Raw genomic sequence first — 23,526 nt, 5'->3', positions numbered from 1 at the left:
GATGCATTCATTGGTCTGATGGATTTGTCTGCTTGTGCCGGAAAGAGAGCGTGGCATTTGTCCGTTTCTGAACTAAAACGGAATATTCATTAGTGAAATGCGAAAGATAAAATAAAATGTAATTTACCTCTTAGTAGAGAATGATGTCGACTATTTTTTGGTACATCACAGCTCAAAATCGGCGGCAATGGCGTTTATTATTTTTGCGCCTGAACTCTTCAATTGTATAGTTTTTTTGTTTTTTTTTATCATAGCATAATGCAGCTTAATATTTTCACATTGGCCTTGTTTGTGTCATTGATATGAAGTGTATGCAGCGTGATGTATGTTTTGACCATGTGTTGCAACATAGCATGAGGGAGGGGCATACTGTCTATTTAGCAAAGCACAAGGTGTCATCATCTGCATCTACCCACCAGTCTTCACAGCAAACACGTTTTGGAGGCTCACAGATGATCTAGCACTTTTTTCCAACTTATCCCGATCAATATTGGATTCGTGGCATTGATCAAATGTTTTGTTCAGACAGTACCTGTTGATATTTGTTACACCTTTCTGTTAAGTCTGAAGTGGTTTTGGAAAATCTGATGTGCTCTTGCACCTATTTGTGGGCCCGCTAAAAATAGGCCCTTGCTGGCAACACATGCGCCTCTATGATAGGCAGTTCCACAGACTTTCTTCACAGACACAGGATCCAAAGAAACACAGACAACATCTCAATGGTAAGTCGGAATCATTTGTTGATATCGACCCCGAAACGTGAATTGAATGCGTAAAATCTTATGGAAATGCCACATGTTCAGTTCGTATTTGATAACAACTTGATAGCTTCAACTATTTATAACTTCCTCCAATGCAAGTACTTTGCTTGGTCAGAGAAGACAAGCATAGACTCTTTATTGTGAGCTTGAATATTGTTTGAATCACCTTTTGTGTGTAATCCAGTGATGTAATGATTTCCCTTCTTTTCTTCTGTAGGGGCATTTATATGAGTGACAAAAGTCCACTCTGATCCAAGGCAGTGAATTTTGACCGGCAGTGGACGTGACCTTGTTTTATTTTGTGGGCGGCAAAATAACAGTGGATCACACATTTTTAGTGAATTACTGCAGTGAACAATGACTTCCAGGAGACCAATGACTCGCTCTTTTTCTGCCAATGGGAGGACAAGCAGTTTCAGTGAAGAGGACAGTAGCTCTTCAAATGGCCGTCCTGAAACCCGCAATAATTACCTATCAAATGTGAGGCCTGAAAACAGGTAAACACTCTGCAGTCCAATCATGTGCACGGCATTGTTTTGTTATTGAAACATACAGTATTCATATTGCATTGGAGTAAAGACAAAAGAGCTGCGTTCATGAGTTAGAACCCAAAACGCCACTATTAGTCTGGCTGTGATGAATGATAAATAAACAATCTAAATAACACACATGTATATTGAAGAGGAAAGCCTTAACTGAAATACTTCGCAGTACAGATTTCAGTTATTCATTGACAATCCTTCATTTGCCTCCTCTCTAAATAGCTATTCAAGGTATTCTCACTACAGGCCGATGAGGTAATCCATACTTTTGAAACATTCCTCCCAACTAACATCATAACCACGCAATCTGGTTTATCCTTGAGAATGAAAACCACACAAGTCTTAACAGTTATTGTAAGTGTCCAGTTGTTGTCCGGTTTTGCACTCAGTTTTAAGTGGACAACATCAGTTTCAGTGTTGCATTGGCGTCCTGTTTTCCCAAAAGTGTTTATGTCAACCTCTCTCCACTACCAAAACTGTCTATTAACAACCTTTTCTTCAAAGAAAATGGAATGCACCGTTGTGAGGAGGAAATAATACTGACCTAAAAAACATATGTCTGTGTGTTTGAAAACGACTAACGCACACAGCAATGTTTTTTTTCCAGGAGCACGTTGTGCACCGTCATGTCTCAGCTCACAGAGGACATACAGCCTTCCTTTGAGACTACGCTGAAGTCAAAGGCGGTGTCTGAAAACTGTAACGCTAAGTTCACCTGTGTTGTAACAGGTACGCTAGATCAATTTCCTAAAGCTGCTTATTCTTCTTAGAGATAGATTGTGTGAAGCTTCAATTTTACATTACTGTGTAAATTTAAACTAGCATGAATTGTAATGAGCAAGACAGGTGGTGAGTAAACTGTCAAACTAAGGTACTTACTTCAAATGTGCAATCAGAAGTTATAAAAAAATGTGAAGTTCTTACATGAATACACACTTTCTGTAACAGCCATTCATCATACCAATCACTGTTATGTTTTATGTTTTTACAGGTTATCCGGCCCCTGAACTAAAATGGTATAAGGATGATATGGAAATGGACCGTTACTGTGGACTTCCAAAGTATGAGATCCGCAAAAATGGAAAAATTCACACTCTTCATATTTATAAGTATGTTACACAAAACTGTTAGAGGATGAATATCATTGTTTAAATGACTGGAAATGTAGATTCACAATTGATTTGCCATTGCTTCCTGTTTTTTTTCAGTTGCACACTGGATGACGCAGCTATCTACCAGGTCTCAGCTAGCAATAGCAAAGGCATTGTCTCCTGTTCTGGGGTTTTGGAGGTCGGCACCATGAGTGAGTTCAAGATTCACCAGAGGTTCTTTGCCAAGTTGAAGCAGAAAGCGGAAAATAAGAAAAAAGACTTGGAAGAGCACCCCAAGAAGGAGAACAAGAAACATAATCAGAGAGAGGAACCACAAGTTAATCCGGAGCCTCCTCCAAGGAAACGCCCTGTTCCGCCACCGGAGCCGGTCCAAGCAACCAAGGAGCAGCTGGGGGCTGCCAGAGAGGTCAATGGAGTTAACTCTTCTGACGTCAAAGAAACAGCCCATGTGGCACATTTGGACAATAGTCTGGAGAAGGACATACCGGCCTCCGAGGAACTCTTGGCTAAAAAGAAACTAAATATCACCAATGGTGTCGATGCTGGTGTTAACACAACCACAAACAGCAGCGAGAGCAGAGTCCAGATGATGGTGAACGGAGGTGAAAACCACTATGACGGAGGAATCGGCTTGGCACAGTTTCTGTCAGAGACACTCCAAACCCAGGCAGATGAAGAGAGCCAAACCACCCCACAAGTAGAACAACCACAACAGATGGAATTATTAATCACAAATACTAGTAAAGAGAAAGAAGAACGTGAAAGAAAACAGACAGAAAAGGACGAGCATGAAATGACAAAAGAAAAAGAATATTTTATAGAAAGGGAGAGAGAGAAGGAGGAACGGTTGCAGGAAGGGTCCCAACCGGCAGAGCAGCCAAAACAACCTTCAGAGGTCAAACATCACAGAAAAGCTCACAAGGATCACGACCATCATAACATCCAGGAAACCTTCTCGTCCATGCTGCACACTGTCAAAGACTTCTTCTTTGGAAAGGGCAAAAGGGACTCTTATGAACACATTGAAAACAAAGAGAAAGATCATGACCAGCTCCCCAACTCAATCCAGCCTGAATCTCTACAATCACAAGCATCGCCTTCATATCGGCCGCACAGGAAGCCTCAGCCAGAGGTGGAAAAACCTCCTACGGATCAAGTTGTACCTAAGCAAAAGGAACTTTCACAGTGCGCAGATATAGACCAAGGGTCGCAAAAGCTCATGACTGCTCATGAACATGAGGTTGTACAATCATCAGCTCTTGAATTACCGACCAAGAGCACAAAGGAGCCTACAAGACGGACTATGAAGGTGGCTGATGAACCGGTTGAGAACGTGAAGGTATCATTAGAGGAAGAGATCAGAGTACTAGGTGAAGACCCGCCATTGTCCGGCCTTCATGTTTCCACTGAGGTATGTACAGCGATCTTGAAAAGCAGCTGGCTGCCACTTGACTTGAAAGTTATTTTTAGATTCAATTTGCGTGACAAGATAGTGAACACGGTCAAGCCACGTCAGGGCTGAATCCTAACCCATGATCACTATGACATACTTTTGGATTTTAGGTTGCAGTTCATAAAAAGTGGTGTGAAGCACACTCAAGGACTCAGGTAGACTTACTGAGGTGTGGCAGTTATAGGCAGCACTAACATCAAATTGAAGCATGACGGCCTTCCAGCCAATGGAAAGCTGTTTTTGACAAACTGGCATCACCAGACAGAAGCAAGTCGAACAAGCGTGTGAGAAATGAGGAACCATAAAAGTTTGTAATGATACGTGTGGGGGTGGGGGATGTTGTGTAGCTTCACAGTGCACTGTAAAATAGGCCGGGCAATATCTCGTAGATGTTGGCTGTGGTGAGTGAGACAGCAGTCAGTGCGTCAGAGCACATGTCCAAACCTGAATGCGAACGACAGCTCTCATGTTCTGTGAGGCTTTGTAGGCTCTGTCTGTAGGCTAGTTGGTGACTTTTGTGGCGGGTCCCAGCATGAGAAGGAAGGTCTTGTAATATTTTGAAGATTCCTCACTACCAGCCCTCCTTTGACCATCCCCAAAGTCTAAAAATAAACCCTTATGTAGACAAGAAGAAAGCAATGCTCCTTTTATCAGGGGATAGCCAGGAGAATTGGTTTGCATATGCTATGAATAGGGATTTATGAGTGTCTTTTTTGATTGATTGATTGAAACTTTTATTAGTAGATTGCACAGTTCAGTACATATTCCGTACAATTGACCACTAAATGGTAACACCCAAATATGTTTTTCAACTTGTTTAAGTCGGGGTCCACGTAAATCAATTCATGGTAAATAAATGTCATAATAAATGACTACTGTACTATTTGTTTGATGATTTTATATCTTTCTTTGTTCTTACCCCAAATATTTTTTTTTGTATTGCTTGTCAATATTACAGATTGATAGATTGGCCTGTAAAAACCTAAAATGGCATCAAAATTGCAGGTAAAATGTTATGTTGTTGAAATTACGCAAACATTATTATTATGTTTCTAAATATTCAATAATATAAAGTTAAAGTCAAAGTCCCAACAATTGTCACACACACTGGGTGTGGTGAAATTTGTTCTTTTGCATTTGACCCATCCCCATGTTCACCCCCTGGGAGGTGAAGGGAGCAGTGAGCAGCAGCGTGCGCCACGCTTGGGAATCATTTGGTTAATATAATCTGTTGGCCTGCTGCAGTTAACAGCTGAAACATAATCAAATTTTACCAAAAGGAGTAAAAATGCATGTGGCTGCTATTTTAGCCAATGAAAAATGTAATCAATCAATCAATCAAAGTTTATTTGTATAGCCCTTAATCACAAGTGCCTTAAAGGGCTTCACAAACCACAACGACATCCCCTGATCTGAACCCACATCCAGGAAAGGAAAAACTTCATAATGTAAATGTTAAATTAGACTAGAATAAAATATAATTTAATGTCATTGCAATTAAAATATTTAATAATGATAATAATAATGATTGTAATAATAATAAATAAAATTATACAAAATTGTTAGTTTTGTGCTTCATGTTTCAGAGCTACAGCAAGTGCAGATCAACAATGTTACTTTGTCAAGTTAAACCGATTGCACATAAAATACGACTGGTGTTGTGCAAGATGTAATACTGCCACAGTGGTGACTTTACTGATGTCCATTAACATGCGACACATGTGACGAGGAACTGAAGTCACCAGGTTTAAAATAGACCCATTTTATGGGTGATCTCATGTCAATAATGTGGAACTACAACTATAAATTTATTATGACGTTAAAAAAAAAAATGCCTTGCTCGTAAGCGGCTTGAGGATGTCTACTCCTTTGTTCTTGTTTTGTCACACAATATCACACTCTGTTTTCACACAGCTTCCAGAAGCTGAGCTTCATTTTTAGACTGATCACAAAACCATTTCCCTTCCATTGAAATCACCAACTTCTTTTTTTTCTCCGTCATCGCTGTCGGTGTAATTGTCACAAGGCCACATGTAGCTTTTTTTTCTTTCTGTATAGATTGTAATGGTGTGAAGTAAATAGCACAGACGAGACAGTAAGGAAAAACATATATATTACAAGTACATAATCAAGTTATCCTTACAGAATACATCTACTATTTTTGTGCACATTTACAAATTATGTGTTTGGAAGTATTTCCAGAGTATGTGCACTTTAATTGATTTAACTTCAATTAATTAGTAAATAATCATAATTAATTTTGAGTATGATGAAACATAATTTTGGTGGTTTCTGCAGTGTGATCATTGACACATTCTTTGTGTAAGCAGTAAGCAGCTGCCCAAAATGTGCGGGAATTTCCCTGGTTTTGGTTCAAAATAACTATAGCTTACACAAGCAGTTAAGCAACTTTGGCGGCACTTATTCAATCCAAAGTTCATCCTCTTCAGTGTCATCTCTCACAGCACCTGCAAAGGTCTAGATAACAATTGATGAATCTGATTTAATTATGCTAAAAAAATAACTGAATTCAGATTCAATGTGTTATAATGTCATAACAATATCTTGGTGCCATGCTAGTGTAAACCTTGCACGGGACACAAGATAGGGATGTTCTTCACAGAACCCCAAATGGGTAACAAAACCCAAGAATATAATGTCAAAGTATTTGTGTTGTGGTGATTACGCTAATAGGGAATGTGAGCTGGGTTTAGATCATTGTGAGACAGCTTAGTTGTATCCTACTGATGATGTGTTGTTGCAATAGTAATCTTGCAATAGTATCTGCCAATTAATCATTGATTAACTTCTACTTTTCTGTTTTTCTTGTCTGAGGTGTAAAATTGTCAAGAAAATTAAACTAATAGAATATATTTGTTTCTCTGTTACTTTTGAGTGATGCATGTTTCTGTCAATAAATGTCAGTGGCAAAGGTCAATGCTACAAAACATGTAAAACATGTGACACTGACTGAGTGCTTACACACTGCTCTACAGTGTTCAGGCTTTGGTCGGAGTCACTAGAATCTTCAGTTAACCTAGCATGCATGTTTTTGGACTGTAGGAGAAGACCAGCGTACCTGGCGTAAACCCACGCAAGCACAGGGAAAACATGAAAACTCCACAGAAAGAGGACCAAACTGAGATTCAAACCCAGTACCACTTGAATGTAAGGCAGACCTCATAACCACATGTGCTCTTAGATTGTATTTATTCATTAAGAAAAAAAAGCATAGGGCCTACAATAAAAATGTTTTGTTTGTTTTCCAATAGGTTGCAGAGCAAAACACGAAAGTGGTTTCAAGGGTGGATATGGTTCTCTCACCCAAACAAGAGCCAGATTCTCTCATAGCTTCACTGCAGCCTCATCACCCCAGTGCAAGAGAAGAGTTTACATTTGGCAAAGAACTGCATGTCTTTCCACAGAGCCAAACCTCTTGTGACAAAAGTTTCCCTCCAAAATCCAACCTTTTAGAAGTTAGTCAGGCTCCCTCTCCCAGAGTTATTTTAGCTATGGAGGGTAGTGACCTGATTCCCACAGAGCTTTTGCAGGGAGGAGGGACACATGTTGATGAGATGGACAAAGAAGGTGGACCTGTCAAAGACGTAGACGACCCTCCTAAGAAATTGTGTGTGAAAGAGAAAACTGAAGTGAAATCAAATGAACTGCCCTGCTCAGATATAAAGAGACCTCAGGTGACTGAATCAATGCTGCGTTTGCTGAAAGAGACAATTGAGACGATGGAAAACCAAACACCAAATCAGACACTTTCTTCTTTCCCTGATACGGAGACAAGCAATTCACAGAGCGAGAAGGTTGAAAATACTTCAGTGACGCAGGAAACTAATGTAGGGTTTCCACCTACTGCCGCCCCAGCGATGGGTGACCTAAAAATGCCTGAGAGTACTCAGCCTCTAGCGGATGAAAGCAAAGCAGAGCGAAGCCACAGACTACTACAAAGTTCAGAGTCAGGTTTTGGTAAGAGTGAGACAGGAAGCGAAAAGAATGATAAAATACCTGATGCTATACTAAAAGATGTAGAGAATTCAGTCAACATTCGGAAAAAACAAGAGCTTGTCGGAGAACTTAATGAAGTAAAGGATAAGGGTACAGAAATGGAGACTGACAGGAAACCACCAGCAGAAGCCAACAATGTGGATGAAGAGCCAAAGATCTTCAAAGTGGCACAAAACAAACTAGATGAAACTAGTGTTGTGGAGAAAAATAAGGTGCATGAAAACAGTCATGAGAAACCGCAAAGTCCCCCAGAAAGAGTTGCACTTGCATCATTGTGTATTGAGAACACAACAGATTTCAAAGAACCTGTGTCAAATGTAAGCTTAAATGAATACTTTGCTATCCCAAAGATTGACATTATAGAGCCTGAAGTCAAACAATTCACTCTTCCGCTGACTATATTAGCGCTCAACAAGATAGAATCAGAGCCAGGTATTTTAGAAAAACACATAAAACCGCAGGCAATAGCTGGTAATGTTGTTGATTCCTCGTTGCCCAAGCAGAAAATTGTGCGTGGTGATGATAACCCTCCACCCACGGATAAAGCGGACAAACTTGAACAATTGGAAATCCAACCAGAAATAGCTGAGCCAGAACATACAAGCATAAAAGCTATTGAGCAACTCCCCCAAGTGAACCTCAGATCCATTCCCCAAATAAATGTTTCATGCAGCGAGGATAAGGAGAATCATACATTCATGAACACCTGTGTTTCGGATTCCCTACCACCCTTTGAAACGCCAACTGTGCCATTATTTGTGGTGCCGCCTATTTCTGTCACTTGTCACGAGAATGAAAGTGAACTAAAGAAGCCCAGTCACAGTGAGTGGATAGAAACTGAAACCTCAGTGTCAATGCGTGGTACCGCGAGCGACATGGCAGCAAAGTCGGAAAAACCTAGAGAAAACATGGCAGAACAGAGTTTCACTGAGACCACTTCCTCTATGCCAAATGAAGCTGTGGTACAGCGGGTGAATGACAAAGGACTGCCAATCAGTAGAAATACAGAGGACAACATTTCCCCTGAAATACTCAAAGCAAAACCCTTAAAAGAGGGTAAGATTGAGAATTCTATGACTTTCGAAGACTTCTTCAAAAGCAGGACCTCTGGAGAAAGACTCACACACAAACCCCCAACTCACCCATCATTGAGCCCCGGCAGTATTCGCAAATTTATGACCAAGGCAGCTCAAGATCTGGAAATTGATGCCGGGACAGGAGTCCCTGTCATCACAGTGGATGACCGCCAGAGTGACAGGACGGACGGGGATCTAAGTGGCGGATCGACACCCACGTCAACAACACCGACCTCATCGCTGTCCTGTGAAAGCAGCCCAAGGATTAAACGAAGGGACAGTCTATCACTCATACGCTCTGCCACGCCTGAAGAGTTGGCCTCGGGAGCCCGCCGCAAGATCTTCATCCCCAAACCTAAAGAGGATGCAGACATAGCTCCTGGAGGGCTGGAAGCGCAAAACAAGAAGGAGACCCCTTACATGTCCCCCAGCCAGGCTCGCAGAGCAGCATTGCTCCAAGCCCCTGTTGGACAAAATACCCCACCAATGGAGAGGCGCTCTCCGCTGATGAGTCGCAGGAAGGCCACACTGGAGGTACCAAAGGTTGTAGAGGAGCCGCCGAAAGATGAGCCGGTGAAGGCAGTAAAGGAAGAGAAAGTTGCTGAAAAGAAGTACGACCCTCTGAAAGGTAAAGTTTGAATGCAGCCTGGGAGAAAAGATATATCATGCGTGCAAAACTTTATTATGGCCTCATTCACAGAAGTACTGGAAAATGTGTAGATCCGGCATTTATTTGCTTTAGCCTTTCACACAGACGCCAGCAGAGTGGAACATCGCTAGAACTTTTCATTGTTTTTTTCATTTATTTATTTATTTCAGGCAATGACAAAGACGTACAAGTTGACAAAACATAATAATATAAATTAATATAGTGCATTATTGTCCAGTTTTGCCTGAAAGGGAGTGGGAAGAAGATAACTTATTCAATCCCACCCCCAGTTCTCCATTCAGTGATTATTCACATGAGTTTCACTCTCACTTTGTTTAAGGATTATAATACAGATGTTGTATCATAGTGGCATTACCACAGGTAACAATAATTATTACACTGTAACAATCATTTGTATCAACAATGTAGGAATAATGAATATACCAACAATGGTAATAGACATCATAGCAATAATGGTAATAGACAACATAGCAATAATGGTAAGGAAACACTGAGCACATGTTAACACTTTGAGACAGAGTACAACAGCAGGTCAAATTAAAGACCCTCATCTCTATATTTGAACCAGACCCCATGTTTGTATAATAGTTTAAATCGATTAATAGTTTGGCATTGCTTGTGTTGTAAGTCCAGTTTGTTCCATAGTTTTACTCCGCATACAGACACACAAAAACGTTTACGAGTGGTTTGAGCTCTCGGCAATAAGAAATATCCAAAGCCTCTCAAGTTATGAGCTTGCACTCATCTTATAAAAAAACGTTGTAGATTAGGTGGCAATAATTTGTTAAAAGCTTTATATAAGATTATTAATGTATTATATTTAACAAGGTCATCAAATTTGAGCAACTTTGATTGCATAAACAGATTATGAGTATGTTCTAAATAACCAACGTTGTGAATGATCCGCACTGCTCTTTTCTGTAATATGATCAGAGGATGAATTGTGTTTTGGTAAGTATTCCCCCATACTTCAACACAGTATGTAAGGTATGGCAGTACCAAGGTGCAGTATACAGTACGGAGTGCATTTTCATTGAGGTATAGTTTTGCTTTGTTTATAATTGAGAGGCTTTTGGAGATTTTTGTTTTAATGTGTCTGACATTAGGTTTCCATGATAGTTTACTATCAATTATTACTCCCAAAAATGTATTCTCATTTACGATTTCAATTTGGGTACCATCAATACTTATTTTCTGTTCAGACGTTATGTTGCGATTTCCAAACATTACTATCTTAGTTTTATTTATATTCAAAGATAATTTATTTGTGTCCATCCATTTTTTTACTATGTTTAGTTATGTGTTTACTGTATTTATGAGCTCATTATAGTGATCAGTATTGTAGAATAAATTTGTGTCGTCTGCAAAAAGTATACATTTCAGTATTTTGGATGTATTAAACATATCATTAATATATACATTAAACGGTTTTGGCCCCAACACGGACCCTTGGGGGACACCACAAGCAATGCCAAGAGTATCAGATAAAAATGTACCCATTTTAACAAACTGTACCCTCCCTGTTAAATAACTTTTTAACCAGTCACCAGCCAGCCCCCTAATTCCATATCTTCCCATTTTATCTAGTAGAATTGAATGATTAATGGTATCAAATGCTTTCTTTAGGTCAATAAAAATACCAACTGCATATCTTTTATGCTCCAGTGCATTAGTAATTTCCTCAATAGCTTCAGTTATTGCCATTGAAGTTGTTCTTTTGGACCTAAAGCCATACTGACCGTCATTGATTATATGATGCTTCTCAAGAAAAGATTCAAGTCGAGAGTTAAATAGTTTCTCTAAGATTTTTGAGAACTGAGGCAAAAGAGAGATTGGTCTGTAATTGGTGAAAGCGTGTTTGCTGTCACTTTTGAAGAGCGGAGTTACTTTAGCGATTTTCATTTGACTTGGAAAGCAGCCAGTCTGGAATGATAAATTACATATATAAGTTAATGGTTTTACAATATTCAGGATAACCTTTTGAACCAATATCATGTTGATATCATGGCAGTCAGTGGAGCACTTACTTTTACACTTCCGCACAATGTTTGTCACTTCCTGCTCATTTGTAGCTGAGAGGAAGAATGACGAAGAATTCTGTTCAATAGTTGATTTTGTAACTCCATTGTCTGGGATATCAACAGCCAATTTAGGACCAACATTTAGAAAAAAACTATTGAACTTGTTTACTACATTACTCATATTTGATCTTCACCGTTTTCATCAATAAAGTAATCAGGATATGTCAACTTGGAATATCCTTGTTTTATTAGACTATTCAAAACATCCCAAGTTCCTTTTATATTATTTTTGTTTTCATATAGTTTTTTTTTTTAATAATATAACCGTTTGCTTGTTCTTATAATATCAGTTAATTTATTTTTGTACTTCTTGTATTGTTGTTCGACTTCTTTTGTTTTTATTTTGATGAAAAGTTTGTAGAGATTGTTTTTCTTTTTACAGGCATTAATTATCCCTTTTGTGATCCAAGGGCTATTTTTATTTTTTCCTTTTATAAAATATTCTTTTATGGGGCAATGTTTATTATGCAGGGAAGTAAAGATGTCTAAAAAATTACAATAAGCACTGTCCACATTAGGTTCTCTGTATACTGAAGTCCAATCCTGAACTGCTAAACTATTTACTATAGATTGTTTCCTCAGTTGTTATTCGTTTAGAGATTTTTGCCATAGTGTCTTTGGTTTTCTTGAGATGACAGTTCATATAAAGTAAAAACAGGTAAATGGTCAGTGATATCACGTATAAATAGGCCACTGGTGACATGATTTCCCATAATGTTTGTAAAAATGTTGTCAATGATTGTGGCACTATGTGTTGTTATTCTGCTTGGTTTGGTTATTGTTGGATATAGAGACAAGCTGTACATTGTGTCAATGAAGTCAAGAACTTCAAGCAATATGCATGGCATATTATTAGACGCATGCCGATATCTCCGATGGCGTTTGCGGTGCAGCGACAATTACTGTTACACTCTGTTCCAAACATTGCAAATCCCCCTTCACACAGGCGGCCCTCCTGCATCTGTTACAGCTCTTACACTCTGAGTTTAGTGCTTCTCCTCAGAACAGCGAGCCATTAGAAAGAGCAGTGTAAGCACCAAGGGGTTTAATTAAAAGGCTTTCTACCGACACAGCCGTGTTTCACTTATCTACAAAATTGTCTGGATATCAATTCAGTTTTGCGTACTGCTGCTGTAATTTACAAACTATCAATTTCGACCTTATTATTGTAACTTACATCGTGGTCAGCTACAACTACACAATTCTAGTTCTTCTATATGGTCTTGCTCATAAGCAAACTGTTGAAGTTAATTGCATTTTTATGTTGTGCTGATAATAGTCCAAAGGCTGGCCTCTGTCCAGTTGAATTTGACGAACATTGTAAACATTGGCGGGGGTGTTTGGCACGTGTATATTTACATCCTAATGCTTGTTCCGCACCTGCTTGATCATGTGCCAACAGCGCCACAGATCATCCGTAAGATCAGAGGGGAGCCTTTCCCAGATGCCTCCGGACACCTGAAGCTTTGGTGCCAGTTTTTCAACGTCATTGCCGACTCCACCATTAAATGGCTCAGGGATGAAGAGGAAATTCTGGAGGTCAAACGAAGGTAAATCAGATCACCACAAATAAGCTGTTGACGGAATGGCATTTGTGTGTTACTATCAAGGGATATTGACTTGTAATAAACAATTGCTGCTATAAAAGTAATTATGTTACAGTATAAGGATTAGGAAGGTTTATTTTACTTCGAAAGCACCCGGTGGCCTTCTGTCATTCTCATATTATGACTGCAGCTCATGTGACTGTTAACCAACCTGGAAACTGGCTAGACGCAAGAACTGTAACCTGACACAATATTTTTCCCATCTCCGGGAGTCATTAAAAGTCTATATATAAATGCACTTTTGCTCTGCCATATCAGCAGTCTATGGCCACATGTCATTGTGTTGCAGTGACACCTTGTGGTCAGCTTTGATCACTGACTCCCCTCATTGCTGCCTTGCCTTTTGTCTTCAAGCGCAGGGGATGAAACCCAGGTAGCCCTGGCTATTGTCCTGGCCTCAAGCCACGACTGCGGCGTGTACGGTTGCACTATAAACAATGAGTACGGCACAGACACCACCGACTTCCTTCTCAGCGTAGATAGTAAGAAGAGTCAAGTTAAATTCTTCAGTCTCTATATTTTGCTTTGATGAGTTCCTTCAATCCTTTTGTTTCAGTTCTGTCTGATATACTTCTCAGAGAGGATTTGGAAGGTAACTATTAATTCAACGTACAGTACCATCTTCTATTCATTCCACCGTGTAAATATCTCATAATATTTCCTTTAGTTGGAGAAGAGATAGAGATGACGCCGCTGATGTTCACCAAAGGTCTCGCCAACTCCGGCAACTGGGGTGATAAGTACTTTGGCCGCATCATGACCGAGATGGCGAACATTGGCGACGGTTGCGGCCATAAAGCCAGCAGAGTAAAGGTCATCTACGGCCTCAATCCCGTCTTTGAGTCAGGAAACACGTGTATCATTAAGGTTCAAAACCCCATCGCCTACGGGACCAAGCAGGAGTGCAACCTTACGGACAGAAACATGGAGATTACAAAACAAGTGAGAAAGAGAGGATGTTTCAATGTTGAACTGAAATTAAACTCTTTTTATTTAAATTTCTTCTACCAGGAATGCAAAATCCAGAACATGATCCGAGAATATTGTAAGATCTTTGCAGCTGAAGCGAGAGCGATTGAAAATTTTGGCTCTTCCCTCGAGTATGTCACACAACTGGTGCTCTCTCCTACTAAAAATATTGCTATCGTCTCAAATATGTTTTGTCTGCTGTACCTACAGAGTGATTCCTCGGTACCTGATGTACCGCCCCGCGAACTCAGTGCCGTACTGCACGGTGGAGGCTGACCTCAAGGGGGTGTTCCTCAGGTACTGCATGACGGATCCCAAAGGCCGACCGATTGCGCAGACCGTCTCTGAGATGGAGCAGAAATGTTGCAGCTTGCAGCACTGGATTCATCAGTGGACACATGGCAACTTACTGATCACTCGCATGGAAGGTATAAGTGTACAACCACACACACACGTTTGAAAAGTGACCATGATATCGTGAATAATCTTGGCTGGAACCTCTATGTGTGGAGTTTGCATGCCATCCCTGTACTCTTGTCCAAAAACACGCTTATTAGGTTAATTGGAGATAACAAGTATGTCATATGTAACGGACGACTACTCCAGTGTGTACAGCGCCTCCAACATAACCTAGGGTAGGCTCCATCCCACAGTGACCCTGAACAGGATAATTGCCAGGAAAAAAAATGTAAGGATACTTTTTTTTTTCGAAAATACATTAATGTGCGTTTGTGTCAGGAAGGACAAAAAAACTAAAGTCCTGATCTGATATTGATATCAGCAAAAAAAAAAAAAAGTATCGGATAATTTGGGGTAGCATCTAAAATCTCAGCAGCGCGTTTACTTGTGCAAAGCTCGACAACTAAATGTCCTCCAATAAACACACAAGCTTGGTCCGGTTTTGTATTTTAGTGAAGTAAACCTGGTAGGATATAGGCTACTAGGAGCTAGCAGCTACACAACAGCTAAGCACACAAGCTACACATAGAATAGGTGTCCTTCAATAAACAATGTTGTAGTCTATAACAGGACATTTGTCAATACTGTATACATACGCATTAAATAAATATAGTTCCATATTACTTATAGATAATAAGTCTCCAATTTGGAAGCGTATTAGAAAGTATCCTGTAAGAAAAGTGTCGGCATTGTTTAACAGTAGTTATTGTATCAATTTGAGCTTAATGTAATACATCATTTTTGCCACTAGGTGTCGCCAAAAACAAAAAAACAAAAAAACAAAAAACAATTATCCTCCACATAGTTGGATAGATAGATAGATAGATAATAGAGGTGGCCATTGATGCAGTTTTACATTTATTTTTGTTTGTGCAAAAAATGTGTGTAAAACTGGACCCTAGGTGCCCGATAGTAAAGGAGCTGGTCGGATCTCTCGGTGAGGTGGCTCGCTGGAGTTAGAACTGTCTGCATTACTTTATTTACAATAAATAAATCGATTATAGATTATTGACGTTTACTAATCGATTCTATAATCCTCAATGTCCGAACTGCGATGCATCTAAAAATCGATTAATTCCCCGAGACAGACAGACAGAATATAGATAGATAGATAGATGGACTTTTGTTCATCCCACAATGGGGAAATTATATGGTTGTGGTGCAGGTTTTTATATACAGTAACAAAAATAAAACGTAATGAAAAATAAAAAAATACTAATGTTAGTACCACATATCGGTATCAGCCAATACTTAAGGATCCAAGATGGTAACAGGTGTGAAAATGTTGTATCTCAGCCAAACAACTGCCTCTGCTTCACCGTTATATTAAAACTAGCATCATTAAGGTTACGCTGTAGTGTGGTGACCCTAGGAAGCAGAGATGGTGGTATGGTGCAGATAAAAAAAATCTAACAAGTTAAGGCTAACAAACCTGGATGTTGCCATGAAGGGTTGTAAAAACGCCTCAGGATGAAAAAACTACAAAGATGGTAGTAGATGCTCCACAAAGCAACAAACTTTTAATATACCATGACAACTCCACTTCCAAATAAACTCAAACTCAACTCAACTCAATGATGGTTACAGTTGAAAACACAAACAATGAACCAGCACTGTCCAAGTAACCATGTTGAGAAAAGGAATCCTTGTAGTTTGAAAGAACAAACAGCTGCTTCAAGCATCTCCTTCAGCCAGGAGTAAAGTGACTTAAAAACAGCACAAAACAGGAAACAGGTGTACAAAATAAGAGCGCAGAATATCAAATAAGGAGAGACTAAAGCAGGGTTGTCAAACTCATTGAGGAGAAAAATCTACTCCCAAGTGGGCCGGACTGGTAAAATCACGGCACGATAACTTAAAAATAAAGACAACTTCAGATTGTTTTCTTTGTTTAAAAATACAACAAGCACATTCTGAAATTGTACAAATCATCATGTTGTTTTTGTTTTTGTTTTTACAATTACCTGTTGCGGTTAATAGTATATATACTTTACTTGTTGTTATTTATATTTTCGGAATAAATGATGTGATAATGTTCATCAGTCAATTTATTGGTGTTAATTTTCAATCTATCAAGATAAAAAAAAAATATCAAAATCAAATTACAGTATGTTATTTATGTAGTTTGATCATTTTCCTCGACTGGTGCAATAACATCATGTGGTTTATTTTGTACATACACTACCGTTCAAAAGTTTGGGGTCACCCAAACAATTTTGTGGAATAGCCTTCATTTCTAAGAACAAGAATAGACTGTCGAGTTTCAGATGAAAGTTCTCTTTTTCTGGCCATTTTGAGCGTTTAATTGACCCCACAAATGTGATGCTCCAGAAACTCAACCTGCTCAAAGGAAGGTCAGTTTTGTAGCTTCTGTAACGAGCTAAACTGTTTTCAGATGTGTGAACATGATTGCACAAGGGTTTTCTAATAATCAATTAGCCTTCTGAGCCAATGAGCAAACACATTGTACCATTAGAACACTGGAGTGATAGTTGCTGGAAATGGGCCTCTATACACCTATGTAGATATTGCACCAAAAACCAGACATTTGCAGCTAGAATAGTCATTTACCACATTAGCAATGTATAGAGTGTATTTCTTTAAAGTTAAGACTAGTTTAAAGTTATCTTCATTGAAAAGTACAGTGCTTTTCCTTCAAAAATAAGGACATTTCAATGTGACCCCAAACTTTTGAACGGTAGTGTATGTAGCATCATCAACAAAGATACAAATAATTGCTATTGCGACATCCAGGGGACACATTTAGATCAGCTGTTTCTTTCATTCAAAAATTTCAGATTAATTTTTATACTTAACAAACTCACACGGCGGGCCGGATAAAACCCGTTTGCGGGCCTGATCCGGCCCTCGGGCTGTACGTTTGACACCCCTGAACTAAAGGAACACAACACTAAAGAGTCCAAACTGTCACTGTGTGTGGCTCTGTTGTTTACTAACCTTTTCTTTCCAGTGGGTCAATATGTCACTGGTGGACGTGAATGAAAAAAAGGATAGAGGGATACATTTAGTGCCACTTGGTGATTTGCCTGTGTAAATCTTTAAACCCCTGCTGGGAATATGTACAGGAAAGTTGTTTTTTTTATACTTGTCTACTTAGTGAAACCTGTAACTATAATAATCCTGTGTTTTCTGCAGGTGTTGAAAATCAGATTACAAATGTTCGAGTCGTAACCAAGACTAAAGGGTAGGTTGCACTATGATTTCTATCAGCTGATATTTAGACACAGACAAACTTTATTGATCCACAAGGGAAATTGTTAAATTTGCAATAGTTCAATATCTAACACTACTTAGGTTGCTTCTATTAAAAACGCCCCCACCTTCATGTTCCAGATACCAGGGCCTGACAGACAGCAGCTCCCCGGATGTCTTCGAGCATTTCCTGACTGTCCACCAGTGCAACTACTACTGTGGACTTCTCGGCTTGCGCCCACTCAAGACCGCGGACAGCCTGCAGCAGTCCGCCAAGACCAAGAGCTCCAGGAGTCCCTTGCTGAACCGCAAGTTGACTCCCGGCTCCGGCAGCCCGCAGCTGCAGCGTAAAGGACTCAGCCCCCAGACGGCCCGAAAGGCTAACTCCAGCCCGAAGGTGCCGAGGAAGATGGAAGGGAGCGACTCAAACGACAAAGTCAAAATTGTCGAAACCACTGATGTGCTTGAAATGAGGTAGGAAAGTGTTTTAGACCGTTCTCTCTAGTTACAAGCCAGAATGAACTAAGAAGTGAGTTTCTTGTCACGACTGTGAATAACTAGACATCTGTCTACCTGCCAGACAGTTGACTAGATGATAGAACATTTACAGGTTTTGAACTCTGGGTCCTATTAAAAGTGACCATACGCTACTGAATCCTCGCAAACACGTGCTTCAGAGTCTTATCAGCTCTATGAGTGGACTCTCGCAGCTCGATTTGTTCCAACAGCAATGACTGACTTACTTTAAAAACAACAAGTCACATGTTTGTGTTTTGTTTTAAAATTGCACATTTTGAAATGTCCACGTTACACTCAGCATGTTTATCTTTAATGCAAAATCTGTGGCAACAACAACAACAACAAAAAAGAACACTGCAAATCTGAGCTCAATTACCATCAAATTTGGACCTGCACAACTTTATGAAGCTAATACTGCTATGTTTTAGATCAGGGGTGTCAAACTAATTTTAGCTCAAGGGCCGCATTGAGGAAAATCTGCGCACACGCGGCCTGGACTATTAAAATCATGGCATTAAAACAAAAAAATTAAGTGAACTTCAGATTGTTTTCTTTGTCTTACTTTGGCCAAAAATAGAACAAACACATTTGGAAAATATTACAATAAAAATATAGAAAAAAATATCAGCAGCGGTAAAGTTTAGATCCATGAAGGGAAGAAGAAAGTGAATGAATGTTTATATTATTTATTGGTGGCGGTATGGCGTAGTGGGCAGAACGGCCGTGCCAGAAACCTGAGGGTTGCAGGTTTGCTCCCCGCCTCTTGACATCCAAATCACTGCCGTTGTGTCCTTGGGCAGTACACTTCACCCTTGCCCCCGGTGCCGCTCACACTGGTGAATGAATGATGAATGAATGATAGGTGGTGGTCGGAGGGGCCGTAGGCGCAAACTGGCAGCCTCGCTTCCGTCAGTCTACACCAGGGCAGCTGGGGCTACAAATGTAGCTTACCACCACCAGGTGTGAATGAATGATGGGTTGCCACTTCTCTGTGAGCGCTTTGAGTATTTAATAATAGAAAAGTGCGATATAAAATCGAATCCATTATTATTTATTATTATTATAACTGAATACATTTACATATGCATAAAAATGTGTATTCTTTTGTATTGTTTTTTTAATTAATTTAGTAACGTTTATTACAACCTTTTTCCAAAACACAATATACAGTGTGAGATATAACAGGATAATGCATACCTTTATCATTTGTTTAAAAAAAAAAAAAGTTGGACCCCAAAAATTTACTGTGGGACCCCATTTGTATGACTTGATGGGGTCCCATTTTGAAAATTCCTAGCGCCAACACTGATGCAGTATTGGTGCGTGCAAAACAGCAGCAGGCGACTCTGGCCTGCAGGTCGGTTCTAATACTAATCAAATATCATCCCGGGCGCCATAGATAATTCATTTGCGGGCCGGATCTGGCCCACGGGCCTTGACTTTGACACCCCTGTTTTAGATTATCGGAGAGGGTATGTTAGCTTTGCACTGCATCAAACTGAGAGCTGTTTTTGATATTTTCTTACCTCATTTAGATGCACAATATTACAACAAAACACTGCAATTTATAATAGCACAGTTTAATTCTGCAGTTGTGCTTGCTTTAACCACCTATCACAGTCCTTCCAAGCCAAAGTAAGGTGCTTACAGATCAATTATGCTATGATGCAGCTGGTTGATATGTTGGCAGCTAAAAAAGCTGCTGAGTGAGTTCCAACGCTGTTATCTGGACCTGACCCATGGACGGACTGGGCAAAGTAACATTAAAAACAGCCGACTCAGAATTGTTCCCAAGGATTTCGACTGACTATGCTAAGCACCTCAGGTACGTCAGCAGTAGCAGTAAGCGCAATACTACTTCCACTTGAACATTTCTTATCTCTGGCACCAGTTTGCACGTGTTTTGCAAAGACGGGAAGGGTTTTGTTTTCGAATCCCACTCAGAGCAGTCATCAGGAATGTGTGGAATAGATTGGGGGTTAATAATCAATAGGAATCCTCAAATGAGCCACTGGAGTTGCTTGGAAAACAATCCTCACCCCCATGCAATAAATATGAAACGCAATTTACAAAACGGGTTTGGTAAAAAAAAAAAGCTGTTCAAAAGGACTAAAAAATATGCAAGCAAGTGAGGGACAAAGATGTGCCTTTTTAATGTTTGGTCTGTTACACCATGTCAAACTAATGTATTTTCTATTTTTAATAAAAATGTCAAACCTTGTTTTTGAGTAGGATTCGTTCAGGTCGTTTGTTTGTTTATTTTTTTTCACAAGGTACAACTATACATTTCATCATCTTTAAACAAAGTGAAATGACCAAACATTCATTTATATGTACATTCATCAAAAGTTCCCTGAGGTATTTCATCTTGGAGTCCTTTTTAAACACAGCCTTAAAGAAATTCAACTTCTTATTCAATTTACAATATAATACATGGCAGATACACATTTACCTTAACTAGAGCAATATGATACACCAAAATATAAATCAAAACGTTAAAAAACATATTTGTTTGATTTGTTGTTATAAAGTTGTAATATTTAAAACAAGCTACTCATATTACAGTGGGTTTGGATTAGTTTTCGCCTCATCCCTCACTTAAAGCGTGTGTGAAGAATGCGTGAAAAATGGCGTTTCCTCAATGTGAAGACTTGATAAGTCCAAAAGATGATACAGTATTATCCAGAGCCATGTACAGAGAGGGTGTGGTCAACACGGGTTGAAAGTAGGTGGCAAACATGGCGCCCTGTACTCACGTGAGGGGCTTTTGACCACTCATTTAGGAGATCCTCTGGCCATACCCTCTCTAATTGGTCAAAAGTCCCTCACATGACTACAGGGCGCCATGTTTGCTACCAACTTTGAAACCGAGTTGGCCATACTCTCTCTATACACGTGGTTCTGGTATTACCTACTCACAGGTGCTACCTGGTGGTTGTTTGAGCACACTGCAGATAGTCCCGGATAAATTTATCGACCCCCAATCTTTAATGCTTCAGTCACACGCAGGATTCTCACAGGAATCAGGTAAAAAGTCCTCCAGACCTACTGTAGTTCTCCAGTAAAAAGGTCTTTCAGCAGCCTAATCTACATTAATACATGTGACATACATGTATGGTAAGTGCAACTGAACTATAGGGAAAAGGTGAGAGAGCGTTTACTTCCTCTACATACAAAGTGCGTCTTGAGAAAGGCCACAGCACTGACAGCACTTGGACAAAAACACGGTGGCGTTTACGACCATGCTCCACGAGCCTTTGAATGAGATCGTCCCGTTGTTGATGGTGCTGAAAAGAGAAACCACGCGAGAGGTCAGAACAACATCAGTCATCCAGTGTGTTTCCTCAAACAAAACAAAAACATAACTTCCATGAGACCCCCCCTCAGCACTTCCACAAAATAACCTTTTTGACCTCGGGCCCCAACATTTCCACTACAGAGGGATCCGCAGCCCACTCAAATATTAACACTGAATTAGTAATCTTACTCTTAATTTTAATTATATTCAATAATTATACCTAACCTACTTGCAGTTTACAACTTTGTCAAATGATATAAAAGCAGGTGTTATTAAAGTTAAAGTCTCAACGATAGTCACACACACACTAGGTGTGGTGAACTTACCCTCTGCATTTGACCCATCTCCATGTTCACCTCTTGTGAGGTGAGGGGAGCAGTGAGCAGCAGCGGTGGTCGCGCTCGGGAATCATTTGGTAATTTAACCCCCAATTCCAACCTTTGATGCTGAGTGCCAAGCAGGGAGGTAATAGGTCCCATTTTTATAGTCTTTGGTATGACTCGGCCGGGGTTTGAACTCACGGCCGTCCAGCCTCAGGGCGGACACTCTAACCACAAGGCCACTGAGCAGGTTCATAAAGATTACTATCAAGGCTTAAGTAAAATATGTTGGAGGGTTGTACGATACATCGGTAGTAATAAAGTACCGTGGTACTAAGAATGGAAAACGGTACTATACTGCCATTGAAAAATACTGTTTTTGTTTTTTTTCATCCGCATGTGACTTATAGAGCGCAGGAGCATGTTGAGTGTGTCAGTGTGCAAACGCTCACAGAGCGCACAAGCAGAAACAGCAATTGGGAAGAAAAATGGCAAATAAAGGCAATTCTACTGAAAGCACAATATGAAAGTATTTGGGTTTCAAAACTATCGATAAAGATGGATGCTTCCAACACAAAAGTGCCACGCTGCAAGCGCTGCTTTAAAACAGGCCTCGCCAAAGGTGGCATGATTAAAGTATCGTCACCTTTGCTTCAAACTTAGCTAAATGATGAAATAGCAAGCAGTCAAATGGACAGGAGATATAGCTAACTAGTTCCTCTTTAGTGCACATGTAGATACATAGACGCGCACACAGCTGCTTTGCTTGATGCTAAATATTAGCGGAGTTAAAACTGCCCAATTAGCGTCAACTAATGCAAGTGAAATGACAACATTTTGTAACAAATTGCTACAATTTGTGTTATATCTTTAACAATGTGTGTTTTACCTACTACATATCTTATCGGTGTAGTTTCAGCCATAGTATTGTTATTAGTAGAGGTGGGGGGGGAATAATCGATTTTTAGATTAATCGCAATTCGGACATGGACGATTATAAAATCGATTAATAAACGTCAAAAATCGATAATCAATTTATTCATTGTAAATAAAGTAATGCAGACTGTTTCTAAAATGTGTCTGACTGCAGCGAGTCACCTCACTGAGAGATCCAACCAGCTCCTTTATTTTAGGGCACTTATGTTCCAGTTTAACTGTTTCCTATTAAAAATGCACTGTTTTCAAATGTTGCAAGTGATAAACGCTTATTTAATAAAACGAAAAGAAATGTAAAACTGCATCAATATACCAAAATTAAAGATGCATCAATAATCGATTTTTAAACGAATCGTAGCTCCTGAATGGTAATCGTAATCAAATCGTGAGGTGCCCAAAGATTCATCCACCTCTAGTTCTTAGTATTTATCATGTTGTATTAAATGTGTGCAGAACTGGAACATAAGTGCCCTAAAATAAAGGAGCTGGTTGT

The 23,526-nt window shown here is 39.6% G+C and overlaps 2 protein-coding genes across 2 annotated transcripts in view; one reads left to right on the top strand and one right to left on the bottom strand.

The window, feature by feature from the left end:
• Window positions 1-691: 691 nt before the first annotated feature.
• alpk3a (alpha-kinase 3a) lies at window positions 692-20,690 on the top strand. The gene is made up of 16 exons (XM_062042541.1): window positions 692-722; window positions 979-1,258; window positions 1,526-1,558; window positions 1,911-2,032; window positions 2,295-2,412; window positions 2,512-3,826; window positions 6,932-7,036; window positions 7,141-9,589; window positions 13,115-13,262; window positions 13,674-13,801; window positions 13,876-13,911; window positions 13,987-14,261; window positions 14,331-14,419; window positions 14,499-14,716; window positions 17,904-17,952; window positions 18,102-20,690. Exons 2-16 carry the CDS (start codon window positions 1,119-1,121, stop codon window positions 18,436-18,438), a joined length of 5,562 nt encoding a protein of 1,853 aa, XP_061898525.1. The 5' UTR covers window positions 692-722; window positions 979-1,118; the 3' UTR covers window positions 18,439-20,690.
• Window positions 20,279-23,526, bottom strand: part of slc28a1 (solute carrier family 28 member 1) — a 40,624-nt gene continuing 37,376 nt past the window's right edge. The window contains exon 18 of the mRNA XM_062042543.1: window positions 20,279-21,766. Coding sequence (XP_061898527.1) covers window positions 21,646-21,766 — 121 coding nt within the window. The 3' untranslated portion in view covers window positions 20,279-21,645. The remainder of the gene's footprint in view (window positions 21,767-23,526) is intronic.

The sequence above is a fragment of the Entelurus aequoreus genome, linkage group LG03 (assembly GCF_033978785.1).
Source record: "Entelurus aequoreus isolate RoL-2023_Sb linkage group LG03, RoL_Eaeq_v1.1, whole genome shotgun sequence".
Taxonomy (NCBI): Eukaryota; Metazoa; Chordata; class Actinopteri; order Syngnathiformes; family Syngnathidae; genus Entelurus; species Entelurus aequoreus.
The sequence above is the reverse complement of the archived record's forward strand: the minus strand, read 5'-3'. Positions and strand labels throughout refer to the sequence as shown.